Source organism: Carassius auratus, chromosome 3, assembly GCF_003368295.1.
Source record: "Carassius auratus strain Wakin chromosome 3, ASM336829v1, whole genome shotgun sequence".
NCBI lineage: Eukaryota > Metazoa > Chordata > Actinopteri > Cypriniformes > Cyprinidae > Carassius > Carassius auratus.
In genome coordinates, this window is record NC_039245.1 from 24,826,486 (window position 1) to 24,852,847 (window position 26,362).

Consider the following 26,362-nt stretch of genomic DNA (forward strand, 5'->3'; position numbering starts at 1 on the left):
TGCGATGCAGTTAAATGACTACAGGTTTAAGTTACTGTATTAACATCATTTATTTGACCTATGCTTTAGGATAGGCTGTGATGAGCTTGTTGTGAGGATGTTTAGATAACATGTGTAATATGCAGTAATTCTGAAAATATATTGCAGTTCGTTTAAAAAAAAAAAAATGGTTTGGACTTCATTCAGTGCTTACTGATGTTCAATTTATGAACGTCAAATGGACCCTTTTCACCAATAAATCCATGATGGTGTTTCTCTGACTTTGCGTTCACTTCCTCCGCCATTGTATTAGAAACACAGCAGCATTAACTAGTTTTCTGAAATGAAATGCCAGTGTAACATGGTATAGTGTTATAAACTAACTTAAAATTTTGTTTTTTAATAAATAGGTGAAAATATACAAAACTTCACAATGTTAATAAGTGTGGAAGTGCGTCATGTGAAAAGGGTCCATCATTCACTCCGTTTATATCACAACCTTTTTACTTGACACGAGCTGATTTGATGCTTCGACATCCACGTTGTCCTGCATGAAACATGGCAGCATTATCTACGAACCTGAAGCTCTCTTCTGTGCATCGCTGCTTTAAATGTTCTCATGCATAATAATGTTATGTTAGAGTTGTGTTTTCCCACCCACCTGATCGCAGCACAAACACATGCGAGCGCTACTGTGTTATGTGTTTCAAACAAATATAAGATGCACCATCCCAATTTTCTTGTCCAAGCAGTTGGAGGCGGAGGACGCTCCAAAGAAAAGGGATGGTAAGGATGTTCTGGAAGCTTGGGACTCGCTGGCAAACGACTGCAAGGTAGCAAGGCTATGTGGCAGCAGACTGTGTGTCGTGCAAATCACTGTTGTCCTTTAATAGTCAAACTTTTTTTTTTACCGAAGGTTGTTTGGTGTCTTAACTGCATGCATCTACACAGACATAGAAAGTCTAGATTAATAATAAATGCTAATTAAATAGAGCATGTTAACATTGAGAAATGCACAACTATTTAGGATAATGCATGCTGTTAATTTAGCCTTCACCACATGTGATTTCAGTTTCACGCTGTCTTAGATTTCATTCTTCATTTGCACATTTCTAACATCAAAATGATTGCTGACAGTGTCACTTCTTTAGTTTAACACTTATTGTGGTTATACTTTAGGTTTAACCAGTGTTGGGGAATGTTAACTTAGCCTTTTTTTTTTTTTTTTTACTTCTAATTAAAGTTGGGTTGGTTTTGCATTATTTTGGATAAAGTGTTTACTCAGTTTTAGTAGGTTAATATTTCTCTACAGTATAAATACCCCCAACACTAGGCTTTTACAGTTTTTCTTCTTTTCTATAAACGACTGCATTCATTTCTATTGTGTTGCATTTACAGCAGTGTTTTTAACTTATTTCATCAGCGTAAATTATATTTGCATTGTTGTTTGGGGTGTGTTGTGTACATCTCTGTGTGTTGCAGTGTGTTTTTGATGTAGTTTTTTTTTATTGGACTGACTGATAATTGGTTTGGATTATATATTTCTTCTCTCCTGAATCGGTATAAATCGTATATAGTCTATATCACTTTATTTAATATATTGTTTGTTTGATTAAATTATAAACGTATACATATTTTTAAATGTGTATCCTGATAATCAGACAGTAAAGATACAAAACGGCTTTGCATTAAAGGTACAATTGTAAGATATTTGCAGTAAAATATCCAAAAACCACTAGGCTACTGTTATATATTTTGTCCAGCTGATTACTAACAATATCTCTAATGTGTTCAACTACTTGTAAATCATGAGAAAATTTCCATTTTAAACAGTGACACGGGGCAGTGCAGTCGCCCGTCAATGATGTTAGTTCTTCTTCTTAGTTTTATGGCAGATTGCAACCATGGCTTATCAGGTGCATACCGCCACCTACTGTATCGGAGCATGTAGCATGACTATTAATCTAATGACGTTAGTTACCCTTTGTTACCGCCTTTACTGACGTAGAAACCACATGACAACAGTTTTGTGGACAAATGCGGAAGTAGGTTCGCGGCAAAGTTCGACTAGAAAGAGATGCCGATCTCGCTTGTGTTTTACTCGACAGGTGAGTTGTTTTGATTCGTATCTTTACAGAAAACATATGCTATTATAACGATCAACAAGATTAGTATTATGGGGCATACACAACAAACACGGGGCATTGCGTTTCTAAACCTGCGCGAGGATGTGTCTGATCCATAGTCTGATCGCGGCTTTGAATTGACTTTGTATGTAATCTAGTCGAGCAAATAATTGAACTCGTTTTAACTCCATGATTTATCTTTCCGTCTGATTGATGGCTGTCAGCGGTTGGGTAGAGGACAACAAATCCCATCATTCCACGCTCCTTCTTAGCGTCATCAAACCACGCGATTGTTATTGTTTTGGTAGTGCTCCCTCTAGTGGCAGGTCCTACAACCTGTACCTTTAATATAACGGCATAACATGCATTTCATTGTATTTTTGTGTTGAAAAGCAGAAATTGTAACTTTAAAAAAATATTATTAGTAATATCGCAAGATTTTAATTATCAGGCACTTGAAAAAACTAATCCGTATCAGTCAATCTAAATCTTTTGGTGTCCTAATTGCTGTTCTCTGATGTTTTGTTGTTGTTTTTGTATCATGTACGCTTACAGTTGCATCAGTGAGCTGTCAAGTGTTTGCCCTTTTTTGTGTTTGTTCTATTTTAAAACCTTTTAGCCTGTACTGACACCGATTAGTCTAGTTATTATTTGACACCAGCAATGTCAGCTTATTATCCATTATATATTTCAATGTGTCTGTCCTGTGTGTGTTTGTGTGCCCACTGGTCTCACATCAGTTGGTGGGTTTAAGTGAATATCCCAAGCCCTCATGTTGCTTCCTCTCCTCTGTCCCTGAGCTGTGACCTCTGATCTTCAGGTAATGAGCGTTGTGTGTTGAATGATTTCAGGATGAGCTGTCTGACCTCAGCCAGGGCGGCTCAAAGTCTGTGACTCCCATGTCCACCACGGCCTCTGATCTGGCTCTGGACTCGCACCGAGAGGATGGAGAGGGATTGTGGAAGAACACAGAGGTCCAGGCTGTTCCAGGGACCAGGAGCGTCTCTGCGGGTTAGACGCTCTTTTACTGTGCATGAAAAGAGTTACAGCTTTAAATGACTGGGGTCGGTACGATATGCTACATTTATTTGGTCAGAGACAGTAAAACCGTAATATTGTGAAATATTTTTACTTTTCTGTTTGATTTTAAGAAGTAATTTATTCCTGTGAAATTTATTCCTATACCTTTTTTTTCAGGATTCTTTGATTAGAAAGTTCAAACGAACAGCATTTACTTAGAAATGTTTTATAATAACTTCACCTTCAAACACTTAATGCCTCTCTGCTGAATAAAATATTAATTTCTTAAAAGAAATGTACTGACCCCAAAAATTTTGAATGTAAGTCAATGCAATACAGTGCAAAAACGCCTCTAAAACGGCATGCTAAGCTTTAGCAAACCATATAGTGAATTGTTTCAATGTAACTGTTGCACTACCTGTTATGCTTTTTGACTGTGACTACCTTATTGTCAAAGTGTATGAGTGGAAAAGACCAGTTTCACCCACTCATACGTATTGCAGAACACATTTTAAATGACGATAAACAGGTAATTGTCCATTTTGATTATTCAGGTCTGGCTGATAATGAGAAGTCTGATGTTGAGGCCATTATTGAGTCCACACCAGAGCTGGACATGGACCTCGGATATAAAGGTTCAAGGTAATGTCCAGAAATACGGTTTAGTCTTTGAACTGAACTGAGTAACTGTAGTTTTACTCTCTCATATTAAAGTATCAGATCCTTAATGATGTATTGAATGATGTAATCTGCTTGTTGCTGATGTGTTGAAGCATCCCGACCCGAGGGATTGAGAACATGGCATTCGACCGAAATACAGAGTCTCTCTTTGAAGAAGTGTCGTCAGCAGGCACGGGTTTGATTGGAGACGTGGATGAAGGAGCAGATCTGTTGGGTAGGTTTGTTGCTGTTCATTTTCAGATATTATGAAGGGAAAAACATAACTTTTACTTGAGCATGATTTTAATAAACAACAAAGGAATAGTTCACCCTCAGACCAATCCAAGATTATTATAATTTTTTTTGTCACATACACAATTATATAGAGCACATATAACCAGCAGTGAAATATGAGTAGATTTAGCTGTAGATGATCCAAGATGTAGGTGAGTTTGTTTCTTCATCAGAACAGATTTGGAGAAATTTAGCTTTTCATCACTTGCACACCAGTGAATGGGTGCCGTCAGAATGAGAGTCGAAACAGCTGATAAAAACATCACAATAATCCACACAACTCCAGTCCATCAGTTAACATCTTGTGAAGTGAAAAGCTGCATGTTAATAATAACAAATCCATCATCAAGGTGTTTTTAACTTCAAACCGTTGTTTGCGGATAGGGTCCTCTATCTGTAATATTTCTTTATCCAGTCAGGAGAGAAATATGCACAGGTCAAGCACTGTTTACAAGTGAAAATGGTCCAACACGGATTAAAACAAATACGTCAGTGGATATTGATCGTTATTAAGGATTATGTTTTTTTTTTCTGGACAGAAGCAGTGGTTTAAAGTTAAAAACATTTTGATGGATTTGTTTCTTTTCACTTTACAAGATATTCATTGATGCACTGGAGTCTTGTGGATTATTGTGATGTTTTTATCAGTTGTTTTGACTCTCATTCTGATGGCACCCATTCACTGCAGAGGATACATTAGTGAGCAAGTGATGCAATGCTACATTTGTCCAAATCTGTTCTGATGAATAATCAAACTCCTCTACATCTTGAATATCCTGAGGGTGAGCATATTTTCATTTTTAGGTGAGCTATTCCTTTAAATACTGTATGTGCCATTTGCCATCATAATGAGATGAGCTCTGTGATGGTGGCACAGTCCCATGATGCTCTTTTCTGCATGTTGAACTTACCCAGATTTCTCTCTCCTCTCCCTCTCGTCCTGTTGTTTCCTCTAACCGCAGTGGAGTACTCTGGTGTGTATGACATCCTTGCTTCTTTCTGTCAGAGAACCTTTGCTTGTGTTTCAATTAGCATCATTTTTGCATCTGAATCTTTCACTCGTTCCTCACACTTCCCCATACTTTCCTCTTTAACTGTATCATACAGTAGCATATAGTGACAACCTTGTGGCAGCAACATGATATGAACTTTTCCCTCTACTATAACATGATGTAGAGCACAATGATGGTGTTAAGTCCTGTTTACACCAAGGCCGATATCTATAAAGATAGCGATAAAGATATCGTTCTAAAAATCATTCTCAGTATAAGTTAGCTCTCTTTCAGAAACCGGCTTGACTTACCCCGCTTTCTCAGGTTTGGCAAACCTCCCATTCTGAAACAGAAAACCTAGAGTTTCCCTCATTTCAGGGTTAACATACTCAGAGTTTTCACTAAACCTCCTTTGTGAAACGTGCTCCAGAAGTTGTTACATTAATGTTTATTGCATCATTTCAGTATAATGTGTCACCATGATGGGGTTTAGTGTTTGTGTGAATGACACTGTGCACCTTTTTTATAGAAGTATTGGCCTCCTCAGCTCGTAGAAAACCTGTTTGTGATGAGCTTTGTTTTGTCGTGTGGGCCTAGTTTTTGCTGTTAGCAGTCTGATCACTCTTTATAGCATCTCTTGGTTAACTCTCACCTCACAGCTCATCCATTCCTGTTTCACTCTCCATGTGTCTGTCTCTCTGTCGAACACACGCAGTGCATGCACTTTCACACCCCAGTCTGTCCTTTAAGATCATTCAGTGGCCTGTCTAACCCGAAAACACAGGGCATTAAAAACTCATCTCCAACCTTGTGCTTTTATCGTCAGTTTGCCTTGGCTGTACTGTTATTTAGCATTATGTGTTGTATCCTGCAGGCATGGGTCGTGAGGTGGAGAATCTCATTCATGAAAATGTGCAGCTGCTTGAGACAAAGTGAGAAATATTGTAGCTTTTTACAGTTTATTTGCTGTGGTGTGTTGCATTGTTGTTGACGGCGCACTGTTTGTGTTTGCAGAAATGCATTGAACGTGGTGAAGAACGATCTGATCGCCCGTGTGGACGAGCTCTCCTGTGAGAAGGATGTTCTTCGGGGGGAGATGGATGCGGTTTTGCAGGCCAAAGCCAAACTAGAGGAGAAAAACAAGGAGCTGGAGGAGGAACTCAAAAAGTGAGTCATTGTTGCATCCAAATAATACAAAGAAACACCAAAGGGCTGCATTCATATGCAGTTGTTCAAGATCTAGTTATGATGTGGTAGTAGCCGAGTTTTAGGATGAATCAAACATGACTTATTCAGGTGGTTATCACATTAATGTGCATCTTTTTCATGAGCTGCATGGACTGTAGATAAATTTGTAACTGAACTGTACAAGTGCACTGAAAATGTGGGACTTATAAGAATATTTCATAACACAGAGTGAAAGCAGAGGCAGAGGTGATCAAACAGAACAATAATAAAGAAGAAGATGAGGTAAGTATTAATATTTTAGTACCGCAATAAATATAAGAAAATGTTGCTCTTACTCTCTAAAACATATTCAGAATACATTCTTAGGCGAACTGTTCATGTACTAGTTCACTATATTACAGTAGTCTTTTTAAAACAGCATGCAGTGACTAAGACGTGTTGAAAGAATAACTGTTAGGCCCAAATGGTGTTTGTAACATGGTCTCCTCGTCCGGTGGGTGTCCGCAGAGCGATGTGCCCACAGCTCAGAGGAGGAGGTTCACGCGGGTGGAGATGGCTCGAGTCCTGATGGAGCGAAACCAGTACAAGGAGAGACTGATGGAGCTGCAGGAGGCCGTCAGGTGGACGGAAATGATCCGGTAAACAAAGGATAGCTCCAAATTAATATCTCTGTCTTTTTTTCAGACGGCAGCCTGTTTATTTCTGCTGTCTTCGGTGTCTGACCACACCATCTTTTTTATGTTCCGCTTGAGTTCTGTTCTCAAAACTAATTGAAACAAGAAAGTAGAGCAGTTTTTCTGGCTGTTGAACCCTAAAAGCCCACTCTGGCACATGGAGACATGCTCTGGGCTCTCCAACAGTGCTGTGTCTTGTGTTTCAACAGAGCGTCACGGGAAAACTCTGAAGGTGCAGAGAAGAAGAGGTCAAGCATCAGGCAATTGTGAGAGCCTTATCTCAAACGTTAGTCACACAGATCACGCACGTGAGCTCGGTCTCTTCACACCTGTCGTCCTGTGTGTCCCGTTTCAGCTTCAGTCGCCTGTTCAGTTCCTCCAGTTCTTCAACGTCCGGCAGCACAGCGAGAGCTGTACCCTCCAGCATCAAGTACAACCAACCCAGCATCATGAAAAAGAGCAACACCTTCTCCCAGTTCCCAAGAGAGAAGTCCAAAACGTTCGACTTCCTCAAAGAAGAGTAAGTCAAACATATTTTTAAAAGTTAAATATCTTTTTATTTGTGCATCAAGAGGCAAACAAATACAGCAACAAAACTACAGTGAAACCAAAATGCCATATTTTTTATTTACATATTTTGGTGGGTCATGACCCATCTGTTGAAAGCCATATAAATCTAGAATATGACAAACTTGTTGTGTGTTAACTTGTATGACACAGTTCATCATGCTTTAATGCCCTCCTCTTCCATCAGGGTGGACTCGAGTGGGTCCCTGTCCCGCCGGGAGCAGAAGCGCGCTCAATACCAGCACGTGAAAGCCCACGTTCAGAAGGAGGACGGCAGGGTCACAGCACACGGCTGGAGTCTCCCGGGCAAATACAAGGCACAATTAGATTTGATTTGATTTTGGAGGTCCAGAACTATAATGTGTTTATTATTACAACATTCTAGCAAATCATAGTGCTGTTATGTGCGTATTATTTTTTTTATATAAAATGATTTTTTTTGTATGTATGTGTGTGTGTGTGTGTGTATGTATGTATGTGTATATGTATGTGTATATATATATATATATATATATATATATATATATATATATATATATATATATATATATATATATATATATATATATATATATATATATATATATATATATATATATATATATATATATACAGTACAGACCAAAAGTTTGGAAACATTACTATTTTTAATGTTTTTAATGAAGTTTCTTCTGCTCATCAAGCCTGCATTTATTTGATCAAAAATACAGAAAAAGACTGTAATATTGTGATATATTATTACAATTTAAAATAATTGTTTTTAAATGTATTATGCTTTAAATTATCATTTATTTATGTGATGCAAAGCTGAATTTTTAGGATTATTATCACACAAAAAAAAAGAAAAAAAAAAGAAGCTATGTTTTTAAAATATAAATATTTTGTAATAACAAAATATACTACTGGTCAGTAATTTTTTTTTTCCTTTTTAAAAAAAATAAATACAATCAATACTTCTATTCAGCAAGGATGTGTTAAATTGATAAAAAGTGATAGTAAAGAAAATATATTATTAGAATATATATTATTAGATTTTTTTTATTTATTTTGAATAAATGCAGTTCTTTTTAACCTTTTATTGATCAAATATATTAGACAGCAGAACTGTTTCACAACACTCATAATAAATCAGAATATTAGAATGATTTCTAAATGATCATGTGATTGACTGATGTTACATGTGACACTGAAGGCTGGAGTAATGATGCTGAAAATTCAGCTTTGCATCACAGGAAGAAATTATTTTTTAAAAGTATATTCAAATAGAAAACTATTATTTTAAGTTGTAATAATATTTCACAATATTACAGTTTTTTTCTGTATTTTTGATCAAATAAATGCAGGCTTGATGAGCAGAAGAATCTTCTTTAAAAATAGTAATGTTTCCAAACTTTTGGCCTGTACATGTACACTGTATTATATATATATATAATATAATATAATATAATATTTTATTATTTATTTATATTTTGTAAGTTCAGAATTATATTTCAAATCAGTGCTACTGCTTTGTAATCATAGTTTCTGATTTTATTTATAAATATATCTGTAATTATAGTGTTATCTTTCTTTTAAGAACCATTTGCTACATTATATTTAATAATTCCACATTCTCTGCTTTTCATAAAATTATAATTTCTATCCTGTTCTTTATAGGTTGCTAATGGTGGCCAAGCGGAGAACAAAATAAACCTTCCTGTTCCTGTGTGTCTCAGGCCACTGGAGCAGAAAGATGCTTCTATGAAGGTGAATAAAGACGAATGAATTAAAATCACAAGTGAAATCAGCGTACTTCAGTCGTTTTGTTTGTTAAGAACATACACGTACGTTTCTGAAGTCTCAGTCCGTGTGAATTCGGCCTCTGATATCCCTGCGTAGCTCCTGTGTGCCGCTGGAGTGAACCTCTCAGGTGGACGCTCATGTGAGGGAAGCTCTGGCGTCTCTGGTGAAGAGTCCACGGGGGAAACGGACGCCCCCAAACAGAGGAAAGGCTCTCAGAGCAGCCTAGATCAGCTGGAGCAGGAGCCTACGGTAAAAGAGTGCTCGAAACTGCTAAAGGGGCCACGTTTGACGTAAAAGAGCTTGATGTAGATCAACAACAACACACTAGTATGAGCTCATTAGCATATGAACACCCTTTTCAGTATTTCACGATAAAATACTGATAATAATAAAGGTCGTTTACACATTAAAGCTATATACATACAGAAATGCACAGTGGCACAAACCTATAATTCAGAGAGAGCGTGCAAAACGTTCCAACTAGACTAAATAAAGACTAGTTTTGATGCAAGAGATCTTGACGAACAAAATAAAGAGAGTCTCATGGGTTAACATGTCCAGTGTTGGTGATGCTGTGTGTGTTGACAGGAGCAGGAGCGGGAGCAGACGGTGCACGTGGAGATGTCCAGTCGTGTTTGGATCTGTACGAGCACTCACTCCTCCACAAAGGTGATGATCATGGATGTGACACGACCCGATGACCTGCTGGACAGCTTCTACGTCTGTAACTCGCGCGTGCTGTGCATCGCCAGCGTACCAGGTATACATTTCTTGAGGACGTCTCGTATTGATGCTGCTAAGACATCCAGGCAAAACAAAACAAAACGGAGAGACCACGCTTTGATTTCAGTAGAAGTAGTTACTCCGTTTTCAATCTTTAAAAGAGCCAACTCAAACCAAACTAGTGTCCGGATGAATAAATGGAGTAAAAAAAGTATTTGTTTGTTGAAATTGGGCTTAAACCTCAGTTTAGTTTTTATAGTAGGAGCGTTTCCATTATATTTTATAAATGTTTTTATATTGCGAAATGACGGCAACTAAAAAGCAACCTTTTGCCTCTCGCGATGGCAATGGATTTTGGCTATATTTATTCAAAGGAAGCGTATGCATGTATCTTTACAGAAACCACACAGAGAGCCGCTTCAGAAAAGTGCGTGGCATGGCTGAAAGAAAAAGTGGAAAAACACAAACAGTTTCTGTTGCAGTTTGGCCAATTTGCGAAATTGTCTCATTTCCATTAAATGTATTTTCAATTAGCAGATTCAATTTGCACAATTTGAAGGTTAATGTTACATGTGGCAGGGGGGGCGTGGTTTAGCGAAGTCTGCAGCGGGAGAGAGAATCAGGAGACGAGCGGTAAGTGAGTGGTTTGGGCAAAAATTATCATCACCTGTTTCTCGTCAGCCTGACCGGGGGTGACCTGTGGGACATCCGGGACCCGGATCATCGTCCCCACCTCCATCGCTGGACACCTGTCCACGAAATGCTCCGGGTCCCCGCAACGCCAACAGGCCAGCCCAGACCTACCCGCCGCCCCAGTGGCAGGGAGTGGATTGGAGAATTGGCGCGGAGAGAGTGGAGAAACGGAAGCACTGTCCCCCCCAGCAGGCACAATCCCTGCCCCCCTGGGCGGGGCCCTTGGGCTCCCGAAGTGTCCATGGTCGATCCCGCCCCGCCCCCGGGGCGGGACACGAGGAGGGCCGGGTGGACGGGACCTAGGGAGAGGGACAGGGCGAGAGAGAGAGGGGGGAGAGAGAGAGAAGGAGAGAGAGAGTTAGCAGGTGGGGGTGCGCCGACCCCTGGGCACGCCACCATGTGGTCCTTCTTCCTTCCCGGGTTTCGGCACCAGTGTAGTAAGTTCGTGTGGCAAGGAAGAGGACAAAGGGGTCGGCTGGACTGCTGACGTATTTATTTAACCAAAACTAAACAAAGAACAAAGAAAATCACAAACACCCAAACGGTGACTCTTATTCTGACACGCTCTGTCAAACTTCCGGTTTACTCCTTCCGGTTTTCCGTCTCCGGTTCGGGTCAGCAGTCCGTCTCTCTCTCGCTTGCATCCGTTTCTCCTGGCGTTTTATACTCTCTCCACGCCAATTACTAGAACGAGAAACAGGTGATGATAATTTTTGCCCAAACCACTCACTTACCGCTCGTCTCCTGATTCTCTCTCCCGCTGCAGACTTCGCTAAACCACGCCCCCCCTGCCACATTATATTTGCACTTTTTTTTTATGAAACCAATCAATAAAAACATTTTATCATTTTTGTAATTATAACTCTAAAAGACCTTTCCAACATTTTAAACATGTATCTGGCAGAGAACTACAAAATAAACATAAGAAGTGAAATAAATGACAAGTTTCTGGGTTTATACTGTAAATACTGTAACCTTGTCTCAAGAAAAACATGGGGGAATTATGTAAATGTGAAATTAATGTAAACCTGGGGCACATTGTGTTTCCAAAAGATTACATTGTACTGGAACCCCCTTCAAAATTTCATGAAAAATCACTAGATAATCCCAAACCTGTTGTTTAATAATCGAATAGGAACATATAACTCAGTGTACATCATTGTTAATGGCTCTTAGATAGCCTTTTAGCATCATTAGTCACATGACACCAGAGACAATATATTTGTTTCAGTAGAAATTGAGCTTGAAGTAAGTGCACATGTTTTGTTGCTTGCAGTTCTGCAGGAGTGTATGCAGTGGTAAGTATGATGTGGCAAAGCCAGTAGTGTCTGTAAATGTACACTTGCCTTTGTTGTCACACGTTTGGGGTTGATGGAAATGGGAGTGGAGAAATGATTCACATCATTAATACAATTAACGTCTAAGAAGCTAATGACTATAGCATGAGATCTAAATGAGTTCAGTCATGTTGTTCAGGTAGTGTATTGTGATCTCCAGGAGTCTTGGAGACAGACTGTCCTGCAGGGGAGGAGATCCCTCAGGACCCGGAGGCGGGGCCAGACGCTTTATTGGCCAGTGGCAGCTCTCAGGGCAGTGAGGGGGTGTTGAGTGACGTGTCAGCGGTGGGCTGCAGTGTTGAAGAGTCCAGCACAGGCTCTCAGACGGGCAGCACAGGGACCACCCAACGCTCAGCAGAACAGAGTCCGGCCAGAGGAAGTGGTAAGAACGGACTTAAACCTCACTGTGAATTAAAGTTAAGTTTTGATAAGTTTTCATAGAAGCAGTAGTTCAGACTATTTGTTTGGATAAGCTGTTGTTAGTTCTGATAGGTGAAGTTATAGTCCGAAAAACTGAATTTGAACAAAATGGAATTAAAAATTCACATCTCATACTTCAATGGGAAAAAACTGATTCAGATTTCAGATGCCAAAACTGTTGACAGATGCCAAAACTGTTGCTGATATTTATATGTACAAAAAGTAAGATTAAATCCTGTTATGTTTTCCTGTGAGTAACAGAGGACTTGAAATGTTATCACTATTTATTGTCCAGTAATATATCTTAGTAATATACTATTTAAATGCTTAGTTTTATAAACAAAGCTCTGTAGTTTTTATTGTGGGGCAAAACATGGAATGCAATACAGTGATGATTGAGAGAATAATAAATGTTCCTCAAAAACCTGCTGTATCTCATTCGATACATTTATATATGTATTTATATATTTAATTTTATTACAAATATATATATATATATATATTTTTTTTTTTTTCATCACAGACCAAAAGTTTGGAAACATTACTATTTTAAATGTTTTCGAAAGAAGTTTCTCCTGCTCATCAAGCCTGCATTTATTTGATCAAAAATACAGAAAAAACAGAAATATTGTGAAATATTATTACAACTTAAAATAATAATTTTCTATTTGAATATACTTTAAAAAAATAATTTCTTCCTGTGACGCAAAGCTGAATTTTCAGCATCATTACTCCAGCCTTCAGTGTCACATGTAACATCAGTCTATCACATGATCATTTAGAAATTCTAATATTCTAATATTCTGATTTATTATGAGTGTTGGAAACAGTTCTGCTGGCTAATATATTTGATCAATAAAATTATAATATTATATTTTCTTTACTATCACTTTTTATCAATTTAACAAATCCTTGCTGAATAAAAGTATTGATTTTATAAAAAAAAAGAAAAATAATTACGTATCCCAAATTACTGACCAGTATTGTATATTGTTATTACAAAATATTTATATTTTAAAAACATAGCTTCTTTTTTTCTTTATTTTTTTTACTTTTTATTCATCAAAGTATCCTAAAAAAGTACCACATGTTCTGAAAAAATATGAAGCAGCAGAACTGTTTCCAACTTTGATAATGAATCATTATATTAGAATAATTTCTAAAGGATCATGTGATAATGATCCTAAAAATTCAGCTTTGCATCACAGAAATAAATGATAACTAAAGTATAATACATTTAAAAACAATTATTTTAAGTTGTAATAATATTTCACAATATTAAATGTGTTTCTGTATTTTTGGTCAAATAAATGCAGGCTTGATGAGCGGAAGAAACTTCTTTAAAAAACATTAAAAATAGTAATGTTTCCAAACTTTTGGTCTGTATTGATAATCAAGTAAACCTTTGCTTCGATCCATCAAGTGTTCATCTTGAAATATTACAATATTAACAATATAAAAGTCATTAATGCTTAAAAACATCAGTAAAGATTTCACATCAAAAAGACAACGTGAAGATGGATGCTTTTCGAATGATACTAGAAATGCTTTTACTTGCTAATAAAATATAAACCTCAATCAACCAGACGACACATCTTTCAAGTGTTGGCCATGTAAGGTCCCAGAAACCTGCTTCTCCGATATGATACACTAGGCTTTATAGGGGTTAAAAGGAAATGTGACAGAAGTAGAGATGTTCCGATACCCTTTTTCTCTTCCCGATACCGATTCCGATACCTGGGCTCAGGGTATCGGCCGATACCGAGTACTGATCCGATACCTGGGTGTATATCTGTATATACAGCTGTATATACTACTAGCCCTGTGTAAATTGCTAGAATTTTTTTATGGTGTGCTTCAGACAGATCCCTCAATAAAACATGAACAAATACATGGTGAACTACTGTATTTATTACAGTATTTTTATTATCTAACATGAATTTGACAGTATTATTTATTTTCTTATGCAAAAAAGAACTTCAAATGCAGCCAAAAATCTAACACCGCAAACTAAAAAAGGTATTTAAGTTTTACAATATAACTGTATAAAAAAACTGCAACAAATAAGTCTAGGAATATAAAAAAAGATCTATTAATCAGATAATCTCTAACAAGTAAAAAACAAGTAAAAAACAAGCAACCATCTAGGCATAATTATTATTATTATAGAGATGTATTATTATTACTGTAGGCTACAACAGTAGCTTTATATATTGTCAATTTACTCATGTAAACCAAACATTTATTTTAATGGGCTGCCATGAATATCTTTGAGTGTCTGTGTTTATGATATGACAGTATTCTCAAATGAAACGGTAAATTCTCATGAAGTGACGGTTTATGCGTTCGTGTCCTCATGACACACAGCAGAGACTACAAAACAGCGAGCTCTCGCGCATCTGTGCCAGTCACCCACAGAGATGTAGATTTTGCGGGAGTAATATTTAAATAGTATTTTGCAGTTTAATATTCACAGACACTAGTATATATTCGGCTACTGTCTGGAGCCCTGCGTTTTGACTTACACGGAAGCGACTGAACGCAGTTGCCGGTACTGAATATACTCGAGAGTCTGTAACTACCGGTACTACAGAGACATACTGCTAACCACTGATCTATAATATAGTAGCGGCTTCACTGTGTTTTGGCAGTTTAGAATGTGATGAGTGATCCAGTCATATATAGATAAGGGCTGCTAACGCGTTTTCATTTCTTCTTCGCTGCTCTAAACAGGGGTTGCTTGTGGCAACACAGCACAACTTCCTGTGTTTTCAATGCATTTTGAGCAGCGAAGAAGAACCGTGCAGCGGTTAGGCAAAGCTTGCGGTCATAAGAAAATGGTATCGGATCGGTATATGGATTCATGTACTCGCCGATGCCGATGCCAGAATTTGTTGTGGTATCGGAGATATTTCCGATACTAGTATCGGAATCGGAACAACTCTAGACAGAAGTTCCTCTGTTGTAGATCTTTCCAGAGCTCCCAGTGAAGAAGGGGTCCCTGCAGCGGAGGAGGCTACGGAGGCCACTGAGGAAGACCAGGAGAGCCCGGGACAGGACACCAGTCAGCCAGGGATCTACACGGAGCACGTGTTTACAGACCCGCTGGGAACAGAGTCTTCTGGGGCTTCAGCAGGGAGCGATAACCACAGGTGAGTCACTTTATCACTGTTGATCTATATCCAGATTTGGATGAGAACTCATCCTTGGTTGGGTTCGTTGTCAGGGAGTCTGATCAGGACAGGCACGATACGGCCTCAGCAGGCGAAAAGACAAATCTGGAAGAAGAAGAGACCCAGCGGATGAGCAGCGCACTGCCTACCATGTGGCTAGGGGCTCAGGACGGCTGGTGAGAGACACGCACGCTAATACACAAACACACTCACAACAAAAAAGCCGTATGTTTTCCATGATGTGAAAATGGCAGATTAAATCAGGAGTAGGGCTGCATAGTAAATTACATTCAAACTGAGATGTGGCCTTGTGTCTGTGACTTCATTTAAACATCCAGTCTGGCTGTTCTGCGTGTCTCTGTGTGAGTGAATGAATGGCACGGTTTCATTTACTACACGTACTCAAGCATGCGTGACGCTCATGGTGTTTTCAGCATCTGTCGTCTCACGATGTGAAGGAACTCTACATGAACTTCATCTCCAGACCTTGCTCTGCCAAAATAAACACTTGATGTAAATGTATCACTTATATGCAGTAAAATCCACTTCTCCACTTTAATAATAATAATACATTGACCTGTTTTTAAGGGACATCATCCAAACAAGAATTTAAATAAGTATTTAAATTTATGAAAAACATAAAAATATTCTGCACTTTATTTGATAATAATAATAATTATTATTATTTTTAAATCCAATGTTTTATTGTAAAACAGTTGTTCTGTTTTCAGATGATTACATTTTTAAAGGCTGATTTTTTTTTTTTTTTTTAAGTTAAAATGAATTTATGATTAATATTTTATTTCCACTGTTTTAGGTGAACAAAAAAATATTATAAAAGAGAATCTAGAAATGTTTTGCAAGCACCAAATAATTTTGGAAAAACTAAATTTGGGAAAGCATTAAAACAGATATCATAGAGCGCTACCAATTGTCTTAATTATTAAATTGTCAGTTTTATTTTTGTTAGCTGAACAATTAACACGTGCCAAATTAAATGTAGTGTACTTTGACCAAGATCTACAGTATAGAGGCTGCACCGCATTGAGAAATCATTTGGAGAGCTGTTTAATGTACACTCTATCATAACATTAATGTTTTAACAATCTGAGAGTTTAACATTTGTCACTTGCAAATGTCTTTTGTGTAGTTTATACGTGCACTCATCGGTCGCTCGATGGAGGAAGTGTCTTCACGCCGTCAGGCTGAAGGATTCCATCTTGAACATTGTGTAAGTTGAAAGTGACATTATTAATTCAGCAATATAGTGTAACTTTTGGAGTGATTTGTGAATTTAGCTTTTTAGCTATACAATTTTTTTTTTTTTTCCCCAGTAGCACTTTCATTCAGTTTTCAGGTGACATTTAACCTTATTTCTCTACTCAGACATGTGAAAGGCCGTGTTTTGGTGGCTCTGACTGACGGTACACTGGCCATCTTTCACAGAGGTCTTGGTAAGACACTGTTAGTTTACTAATAATTCAGATTCTCTTCTCAATTTGAGGTTTAGTTGCTAAAAGCTCCCTCGTTCTACTTTTCTACAGACAGCCAGTGGGATTTAACCAACTACCACCTCTTGGACCTCGGCCGGCCGCATCACTCGATCCGCTGCATGACCATTGTGCATGATAAAGTGTGGTGCGGCTACAGGAACAAGATCTACGTGATTCAGCCCAGAGCTATGAAAATAGAGGTTCAGAATTATGTCTTCGTATTCACTGCATTCGTTTTTGAGAAATGTGTTGGATGCAGTATTGGTTAAAAAGAATTTTCTGAACTTGCTTGTGATATTATTTATTTTTTCTTTGTGTGAAACAGAAGTCTTTCGATGCCCACCCGCGTAAGGAGAGTCAGGTGCGTCAGCTGGCCTTGGTGGGTGACGGTATCTGGGTGTCCATCCGGCTAGACTCCACCCTCCGCCTCTTCCACGCTCACACCTTCCAGCATCTCCAGGACGTGGACATTGAGCCTTATGTCAGCAAAATGTTAGGTGAGAATATTAATTTATTCCTTCTTCTGCCTGAAGGGGTTTATTCTGTGATGATAATAACCGTAATAACTGGCTGGATGTACATTATCCTGCTTATTGCATGGCTACAAATAATTAGACACAAAATACTGGTTTGAGTTGAGCTATTTTAATAGCTCTTTAAACGCAAAGCTTCAACAAAGAAAAAAACAGTTCTTATTAATCTTGTCTGAACTTCTAGGCTCACAGCCTTTTGTTGTTTGAGGCATAATGTACAGTCGTATTACTAGTTACACAGCTTTTATTTAAGAAAGCATTTTAAGATCTTACCTGTTTGTTATCTTAAATCGTTTATAGCTTACAAAACAGTTGTTCTACCAACATGACAAACACTTTTCGTTAATTAGCAATACTTTTTAGCAACAAGACAAACACTTTTAACAATACTACTTCAAGCCTCTTTTGCAGTAAATACAGTCAGCAACAGAGGCACAATATGATAGCAGTTGTGTTTGAAGAAAAGAGCGATAGCTCAGTGGTGAGAAATGAGAGACGTGAAAGAAGCACCAGCCTTAGATACCTGTATTGACTTTTTGTTGCTGTGTCGCAATTCGCATTCTATCAACCCTAAATAGTATTAGAAAATATAATTAGTATGTCCCAAAATGTAGTGTTGAAATGAGTACGAGTATTAGTGCAGATTGATGACCCATTGCTCATTGGACAAGGATTCGATTAGATCTACAAACATGCATTAAAAAAAGGAGACAAAAAAAAACATGGTGGATACTGCAAGACCAACAGAGAGGTAGAGAAAGGTGTTTGAGTGATAATCAATGTCTAACCTGATGAAATTTTATTTTATATTTTGTTATCCGTGTGCACTTTTATAATGATGCATTTGGTCATTAACTTTTAAATGCATCATTATGCAAACATATGAGCAGAGTTCACAGCACTAAAGACCCGCAACTGGCAGATCAACGTGCCTCTTCATTTCTCTGCAATATGGAAGTTAATTGAATTAAACGAAAGGTGGGTAATGCTAACTTTGACTAGATGAATAGCATATAGGATGAATTCAGGTAAATTGGTACACTTTTTGCCTGGGGAAAATGGCCCAATTATCCTGAATGAACCTTAACATCAAATGATCTATAACTGCACAGCTGTAAGAGGGAATTTGCTCAATTTAGGGGATTAGTTCATAAAAATTGTCAATTATCTTCAACATCCCCCTCATTTCACTTACTTTCTTCTGTGGAACACATAATACCACTGATACTGGGCAGTCTGCGGCTTTGGTCTTGCTAGACCTTAACTCTGCATTTGACCTGGTTGATCACAACATTCTCTTATCATGTGAGTGCCTACAAGGTACGGTGCTCCAATGGTTTTGCTCATATTTATCAAATAGGAGTTATTCTATCTGCCTCGAGCACCATTCTTCCTCTAATAAACAGCTAAGTTCTGGTATCCCTCAGGGCTCTATTCTTGGCCCGCTACTGTTTAATCTCTACACGTTACTGTTGGGTTCTATTTTATGTAGATATGGTGTATCTTTTCATCTGTATACTGACGACATAAATTTATCTGCCAATAAAGCATGATGATAAGCTTGCCTTTAAGCCTATATTTGAGTGCTAAGACGAACTCAAACTTAACTTAGGTCTTAATGAGAGCAAGATAAATTATCTTGTTTGTTTCAAATGATCACAGCACTCATGATATTGATCTTGATACTCTGTTACCTTACAGTACCACCTGTGTTCGGAATCTGGGGGTTTTGCTGGATAACAGTCTTACATTTGATAAGCAGATTTGTGTTGTGGTTAGGTTTTGTTCTATCAATCATCTTCGTCTTTTAGCAAAGGTTAAGCCCCTTTTTTCTGGTAAGAATCTTGAAACTGCCATGCATGCATTTGTAACGTCTCATCGAGACTATTGTAACTCTTTGTACATTGGTGCCTCACAGACCTGTGACACACGCTTCCAGTTAGTTCAAAATGCCGCAGCCCGGCTTCTCAAAATTACACCAGTTCTGATTTCGCTTCATTGGTTACCAGTCTAGAATTGATTTCAACGTTTTGTTATTTGTTTTTAAGTCTTTGCAGAACCATCCACCTTCTCAGTCTAGATCACTTAGATCTAGGAACTCTGATTTACTATATGTTCCTAGAGCCAAACTTAAAAACAGGGGTGATTGCGCATTTGGGGCCATCGGTCCTAAGTTATGGAATAGCCTTCCAGCCTACATTAGTTCCGCCATAACCTTTTTAACTTTTAAATCTGCCTTGAAAATTTACTTCTTTTTTTTTCCCTTGGCTTTCATTATCCCTTGACTCATATTGGCATTAATTTTTTTTTGTAACTAGCTGTTCTCCTCTATTTGATTATTTTTATTTATATCTTACTTTTGGTGTTTCTCTAGTGCTTAAATTCTGTGTCATTATTGTCGATGACTTATAGCCCTTTAAAGCACTTTGGTCAACACCATTGGTTTTTAAATGTGCTATATAAATAAACTTGTATTGTATAATATGTATATTGTCCTTTGAATGTTTGGAGTCGGTAACATTTTTAAAAGTTATATATACAGGTCCTTCTAAAAAAATTAGCATATTGTGATAAAAGTTCATTATTTTCCATAATGTAATGATAAAAATTTAACTTTCTTATATTTTAGATTCATTGCACACCAACTGAAATATTTCAGGTCTTTTATTGTTTTAATACTGATGATTTTGGCATACACCTCATGAAAACCCCAAATGCCTGTCTCAAAAAATTAGCATATTTCATCCGACCAATAAAAGAAAAGTGTTTTTAATACAAAATAAAGTCAACCTTCGAATAATAATGTCCAGTTATGCACTCAATACTTGGTCGGGAATCCTTTTGCAGAAATGACTGCTTCAGTGTGGCGTGGCATGGAGGCAATCAGCCTGTGGCACTGCTGAGGTGTTATGGAGGCCCAGGATGCTTCGATAGCGGCCTTAAGCTCATCCAGAGTGTTGGGGTCTTGCGTCTCTCAACTCTTCACAATATCCCACAGATTCTCAATGGGGTTCAGGTCAGGAGAGTTGGCAGGCCAATTGAGCACAGTAATACCATGGTCAGTAAACCATTTACCAGTGGTTTTGGCACTGTGAGCAGGTGCCAGGTCATGCTGAAAAACGAAATCTTCATCTCCATAAAGCTTTTCAGCAGATGGAAGCATGAAGTGCTCCAAAATCTCCTGATAACTAGCTGCATTGACCCTGCCTTTGATAAAACACAGTGGACCAACACCAGCAGCTGACATGGCACCCCAGACCATCACTGACTGTGGGTACTTGACACTGGACTTCAGGCATTTTGGCATTTCCTTCTCCCCAGTCTTCCTCCAGACTCTGGCACCTTGATTTCCGAATGACATGCAAAATTTGCTTTCATCCGAAAAAAGTATTTTGGACCACTGAGCAACAGTCCAGTGCTGCTTCTCTGTAGCCCATTTCCTGCACACGCCTGTGCACGGTGGCTCTGGATGTTTCTACTCCAGACTCAGTCCACTGCTTCCGCAGATCCCCCAAGGTCTGGAATCGGTTCTTCTCCACAATCTTCCTCAGGGTCCGGTCACCTCTTCTCGTTTTTTGACACACTTTTTCCTTCCCACAGACTTCCCACTGAGGTGCCTTGATACAGCACTCTGGGAACAGCCTATTCGTTCAGAAATGACTTTCTGTGTCTTACGCTCTCGCTTGAGGGTGTCAATGATGGCTTTCTGGACAGCAGTCAGGTCGGCAGTCTTACCCATGATTGCGGTTTTGAGTAATGAAACAGGCTGGGAGTTTTTAAAAGCCTCAGGAATCTTTTGCAGGTGTTTAGAGTTAATTAGTTGATTCAGATGATTAGGTTAATAGCTCGTTTAGAGAACATTTTCACGATATGCTAATTTTTTGAGATAGGAATTTTGGGTTTTCATGAGCTGTATGCCAAAATCAGTATCAGTATTAAAATCAGTATTAAAACAATAAAAGACCTGAAATATTTCAGTTGGTGTGCAATGAATCTGAAATATATGAAAGTTTAATTTTTATCATTACATTATTGAAAATAATGAACTTTTATCACAATATACAAATTTTTTCTATTTATATATGTTTTTCAATCAATGTTGAAAACGGCTTAACATTTTATTTTGGAAATCACAAGCCATTTGTTTTCAGGAGACTTTGTTGAATATAAAGTTCAAGAGAACAGCGTTTATTTAAAATATAATTTTTTTTTAACATAATAAATATCTTCACATTAACTTATTCTTTTTAAATAAAAGTATCAGTTTCTTTAAAAAGAAAAGTGCTAACTTTTGAATGTTAGTGTACAGTATGTCGAAAAATTACATTCAATTCCAAGATTTGACCTCTTTTATATTATGGTTATGAATAAATAGACTGAAAGCACTTCCTCTTGTCTTTAACAGGAACAGGAAAACTGGGCTTCTCTTTTGTGAGGATCACGGCTCTAATGGTTTCCTGTAACCGGCTGTGGGTGGGAACTGGAAATGGTGTCATCATCTCCATCCCTTTATCAGACTGTAAGCCACTAACACACACACACAAACATGCTGTTCATCAGTATATGATGTAGAAGGCAACATTAGTTTCAGTCTCTTGGGCCACTTCTCTTTCCTGTCGTCCTTCTTCTGGTCATCTTCGTCTCCTGTCTCTGTAGCTGTGGGTCAGTGTGGATATCTAGGTCAGAGGGGTGAGTGGGAAACACACTGTGGGCAGCAGGCTAATTCTGAGACAAACCCGCTTTGCCTTTGCTTGTTTGCTGCATCATGCTCCGCTTTGTTCAGTATTTCACCTACAAGTTCTCAGTTCCTCTCAGATCTACCCCTCTCACAACTTATTTCCCATCTTTCTGGGCTGATCAGCACTGAATCTGCATCCAACTAAAATGAGCTTTTAACACTTTAATATTAATGACTGTATCCCAGAAATGTTGCAGTTGAATTTTAGTAGGCATTTGCTCTGCAAGATACAAACTATGCCGTTGGTGCTCTATTAAACGCTTTAGATGCTTGTGGTTAAACATCATCTTTTTCCTTCCCCAGCGGCTCATAAGAGTGTAGGAGCGATCGCCTGTCGTCCCGGTGGGACGGTGCGAGTGTATGACGACACTGTGGATGGTGCGGTGACGGGCTCGTACGTACCGTACTGCTCCATGGCACACGCTCAGCTCTGCTTCCACGGCCACAGAGACGCTGTTAAATTCTTTGCTACAGTTCCAGGTAATATATAGTAACTCAGTATTGATTATAGAGACTGTTGGGAAAGTCAACTCCAGGAAATGTCCCGTTTAGTAAAGTGCATGCTTTTGTAAGTTGCATTATGGTGACATTAACAGACGAACATTAAAAGGATAGTTCGTGCAAAGATTACAAAACAATAATAATGTCATCATTTACTTACCCTCATGTTGTTCCAAACCTGATACTAGTTAAAAGGGGAACAGCAACTGTTTGGTTCCACACATCAGAAAAAGGAGACTTCTACATGTTCGGAACAGCTTGAGGGTAATTTTAGTTTTTGGGTGTCTCTTTAAAGAGTTAGTTCACTCAAAAATGATAATTAGGCTGCTTTTTACTCACCCTCAAGTCATCTTAGGTGCATATGACTTTCTTCTTTCAGATGAGTCCAGTCGGAGTTATATTAAAATGATCTTTGATCATTTAAGCTTTATCGTTGCAGTCCCCAGCTGTTGCACTGCTTCAGTCCAAAAGACGTGAAATAAAAAGCGCCCTTCCATAAAACATAAAATAAAATCAAAATGTCTCACACGGCTCTGGGGGGTGAAAAAGGCCTCCTGTAGCGAATCGAAAAAAATATGACTCGACTCTCAGGTTAAGAGGATAGAGAAAAATGGTGAAAAATGCCTAAATAAAAAATACAATTGTATTTGCAGATATAGATGAAAGAATGTCCTCTGGTAAACCACCATTTATTGGCCCTGTCCCTGGTACTGTGTTGGTGAGCGAGTATGAGGAGTAGCATCTTTGATGAATAATATTGAGATTTGTTTTCTTAACAAAACAAAAATTAAGAAAAGAAGGCATTGCAAGTCACACACAAACTTGTCGTTACTCCATCATTGCACTCTCTGCTCATACAGCTTACAGTCGATGACTGTTGCATATTGTTTTAAAGCGGCGGTGTTTGATATAATGACTGGTGACGTGTGAATCTGTGCTAATGTGCTAATGTTGTGCTTCAGGTCAGGTTATCGTGCCAGGAGCTGAAGTTATGACCGAGAGCTCAGATGGCAAGAGCATGCTCATCATGAGCGGAGGAGAGGGATACATCGACTTCAGGATCGGTAAGAGCCTCAGTGTCACATGATCCTTCAGAAATCACTCCAATATGCTGAAACTATTACTATCATCAATGCTGAAAACAGTTGTGTTGCTTAATGTTATTGCTGTCTTTGTCTCTCTTAGGTGATGAGGACGGTGGTTTGGGACGAGATGAAGATGAGGAATCAGCCGAACACACTTTAAAGCTGCAGTCGGCTCCTGCCAAACCTGAGCGCAGTTATGTTATAGTCTGGCAGGTTGCTTCAGGTAGTGAGTGACTGCTAAATCACAGCTACAGGTTCAACGGAGAACTCACACGGGCTTATTATTTTACAACTGTTCTTAATACAGACATTAATATTAGTATTAATAGTGCTGTTCTTAATACTACGTCACAACGACTTCTGATATTTGTGCTTGGATGTTTATTTAATTGTATTGTTTTAGATGAATCTGCCATTGACAGGAAAGAGATGGAATTGAAGGAACCAAACCACGACTTGAAGTCCGTCCGCAGCTATGATAAAATCCCATGCTGAGAGTTTTATAACGAAATCGGTCACCCAAAAATAAGATTTGCTAAAAATGTCCTCACCCTCAGGTCTTCCAAGATGTAAATGCATTTGTTTCTTCATCAGAACAGATCTGGAGAAACGTAGCATTGCATCACTTGTGAATGGGTGCCGTCAGAATGGGAGTCCAAACATTTCATAGTCTCATCTACATCTCGGATTGCCAGAGGATGACTACAATTTTTCAGCAAATTTTAATTTTTGGGTCAACTATTCCTTTAAGAGTTTACAGCGCATAATTTTAGGGAAATTAGTTGTTTTTTTTATGTTAGCTGCTTAAGATAAATTTTTGTGTTTTTTTTGTTGTTCACAGAATTGATCAGACGTTTCTCTTTGCACTATGGCAGTGGTAGCATTGTGAAGTTCATGTATATAGAGACTCGGAGAGCTATTTTTTTTGCTATCTGGTGAGCGGTGTCTCAGCATCTTTACGGCATGCTGTGCGCGTGTGTTTGCATGAGTCCTGTATCATTGCTACACCGAGCCCCGGAGCTCTAGAAATCCTTCGCGCTAAAGCTTGCTGGCACTTTAAAGACCGTACCGAACACACAAACAGTACACAGACCCGGTTTACGGAAGTTGAGATGGTCTGCCTCTGCCCCTTTCACCAAAGGATGAAACACAGAACAAATAACAAACATTAAACAGCCTAGTTGTTGAATATTTTGCATTGCCAAGGCTTTTCAATGTTCTGTGATTCTCTTAGCAATGGACAAAATAATGTTAATAAAAAAAAAATTGACTGGGATTGTATAATAAATGATTCGTATTTCTTGTGTCAGATTTGGTTTCGTTTGCTTCAGCACTAAGCATCTCTGATAATTAATGTAGGTTTTTGTCTGTATCGTGTGTCCCAGTTTTCTAATTCTAATCCGATTTTTCCCTCCTTTTGTATCTGGTCTGTACGACACTTTTATTGTACCTTGATGTCTGTTGAAACATATGCAACAATGGTGTTTGACTTTTTATGTGTAAATGGGGAAAGGGGTCTGGTTTGGGCGCATTTGATTTCTTTTAAATTCTGATACCGTTACATAAAGGGAATCTTTATACCATTGTCGTTGCCATTCAAGTATTTATTTTTCATAATGAACTTTATGGTTCAGAATGTAACTTTTTACATGTTTGCGAACAAGGACGATATTGTTTTGTTTTACATCTCAGACCTTTAAGAAGCGATGTTTTCGTGTTGAAGGAACTGAATAATAATTTTGACAGTATTAGACCGTATAACCTCCATGACTCATTCGGGAAATACACGTTAATTGTATTAAGCTATGCATGTTTTTTTTTTGTTGTTGTTGTTTTTTTTAAATAAGTACAATGTGGTTTGTTAGTTCTACTGTTTATCGCCACCTTTTTGGGTGGTTGTGTGTGTGTTTTGTCACTGTATCCCTTAAATTTGACTGGACTGCTTGTGCACCACAGTCTGTCATTATTATGTTTTTCTTGTCAAAAGTTTGCTAAAACTGCATCATAGCCTTATTTTTTAAACTCTATTAAACTCAATTTCATGGGGAATTCACCTTCTGTGTTGGTTCATATGTTCGTGTCGTGATGTTTGTTTTCTGAACCGATTTTTCTTAATGGTTGATTCATACCATTTCTGTAGTCTTTCCTGTTACGCATTGCATTAATTTCATGTCCCAAATTAAACGTCTCAGTATATTCAGGGAAATATTAAGTTGAAAACGTAAAATTCTTTTCTTAAATTTATACTAACTAGTACTTCCAAAATGAAAAATGAGATAATCTTGAATTTCTTCTTAAAATAAATACAATTTTCAAATAAATGCATACTTTCTTGTTTGAAACATAATATATTTTTGGTATTAACAATATTGTTCATATCAGTG

At 38.0% G+C, this 26,362-nt stretch overlaps 1 protein-coding gene across 8 annotated transcripts in view; it reads left to right on the forward strand.

The window, feature by feature from the left end:
* LOC113052159 (C-Jun-amino-terminal kinase-interacting protein 4-like) overlaps positions 1-26,031 on the forward strand; it is a 35,798-nt gene extending 9,767 nt beyond the window's left edge. The window contains exons 6-32 of one of the 8 annotated variants that reach the window (XM_026216523.1): positions 729-812; positions 2,957-3,116; positions 3,680-3,767; positions 3,899-4,020; positions 5,042-5,053; positions 5,946-6,003; positions 6,086-6,238; positions 6,487-6,541; positions 6,767-6,897; positions 7,143-7,199; positions 7,289-7,453; positions 7,688-7,817; positions 9,157-9,246; positions 9,379-9,531; positions 9,871-10,042; positions 12,196-12,417; positions 15,424-15,607; positions 15,682-15,804; positions 16,779-16,859; positions 17,015-17,082; positions 17,173-17,321; positions 17,447-17,618; positions 22,060-22,173; positions 22,311-22,343; positions 22,696-22,872; positions 23,856-23,957; positions 24,079-26,031. In XM_026216523.1, the coding sequence (XP_026072308.1) occupies positions 729-812; positions 2,957-3,116; positions 3,680-3,767; positions 3,899-4,020; positions 5,042-5,053; positions 5,946-6,003; positions 6,086-6,238; positions 6,487-6,541; positions 6,767-6,897; positions 7,143-7,199; positions 7,289-7,453; positions 7,688-7,817; positions 9,157-9,246; positions 9,379-9,531; positions 9,871-10,042; positions 12,196-12,417; positions 15,424-15,607; positions 15,682-15,804; positions 16,779-16,859; positions 17,015-17,082; positions 17,173-17,321; positions 17,447-17,618; positions 22,060-22,173; positions 22,311-22,343; positions 22,696-22,872; positions 23,856-23,957; positions 24,079-24,212 (3,189 nt within the window). In that variant the 3' untranslated portion in view covers positions 24,213-26,031. The remainder of the gene's footprint in view (positions 1-728; positions 813-2,956; positions 3,117-3,679; positions 3,768-3,898; positions 4,021-5,041; positions 5,054-5,945; positions 6,004-6,085; positions 6,239-6,486; positions 6,542-6,766; positions 6,898-7,142; positions 7,200-7,288; positions 7,454-7,687; positions 7,818-9,156; positions 9,247-9,378; positions 9,532-9,870; positions 10,043-12,195; positions 12,418-15,423; positions 15,608-15,681; positions 15,805-16,778; positions 16,860-17,014; positions 17,083-17,172; positions 17,322-17,446; positions 17,619-22,059; positions 22,174-22,310; positions 22,344-22,695; positions 22,873-23,855; positions 23,958-24,078) is intronic. The other 7 variants (XM_026216537.1, XM_026216531.1, XM_026216570.1 and 4 more) reach the window with 7 other exon arrangements.
* Positions 26,032-26,362: the final 331 nt, after the last annotated feature.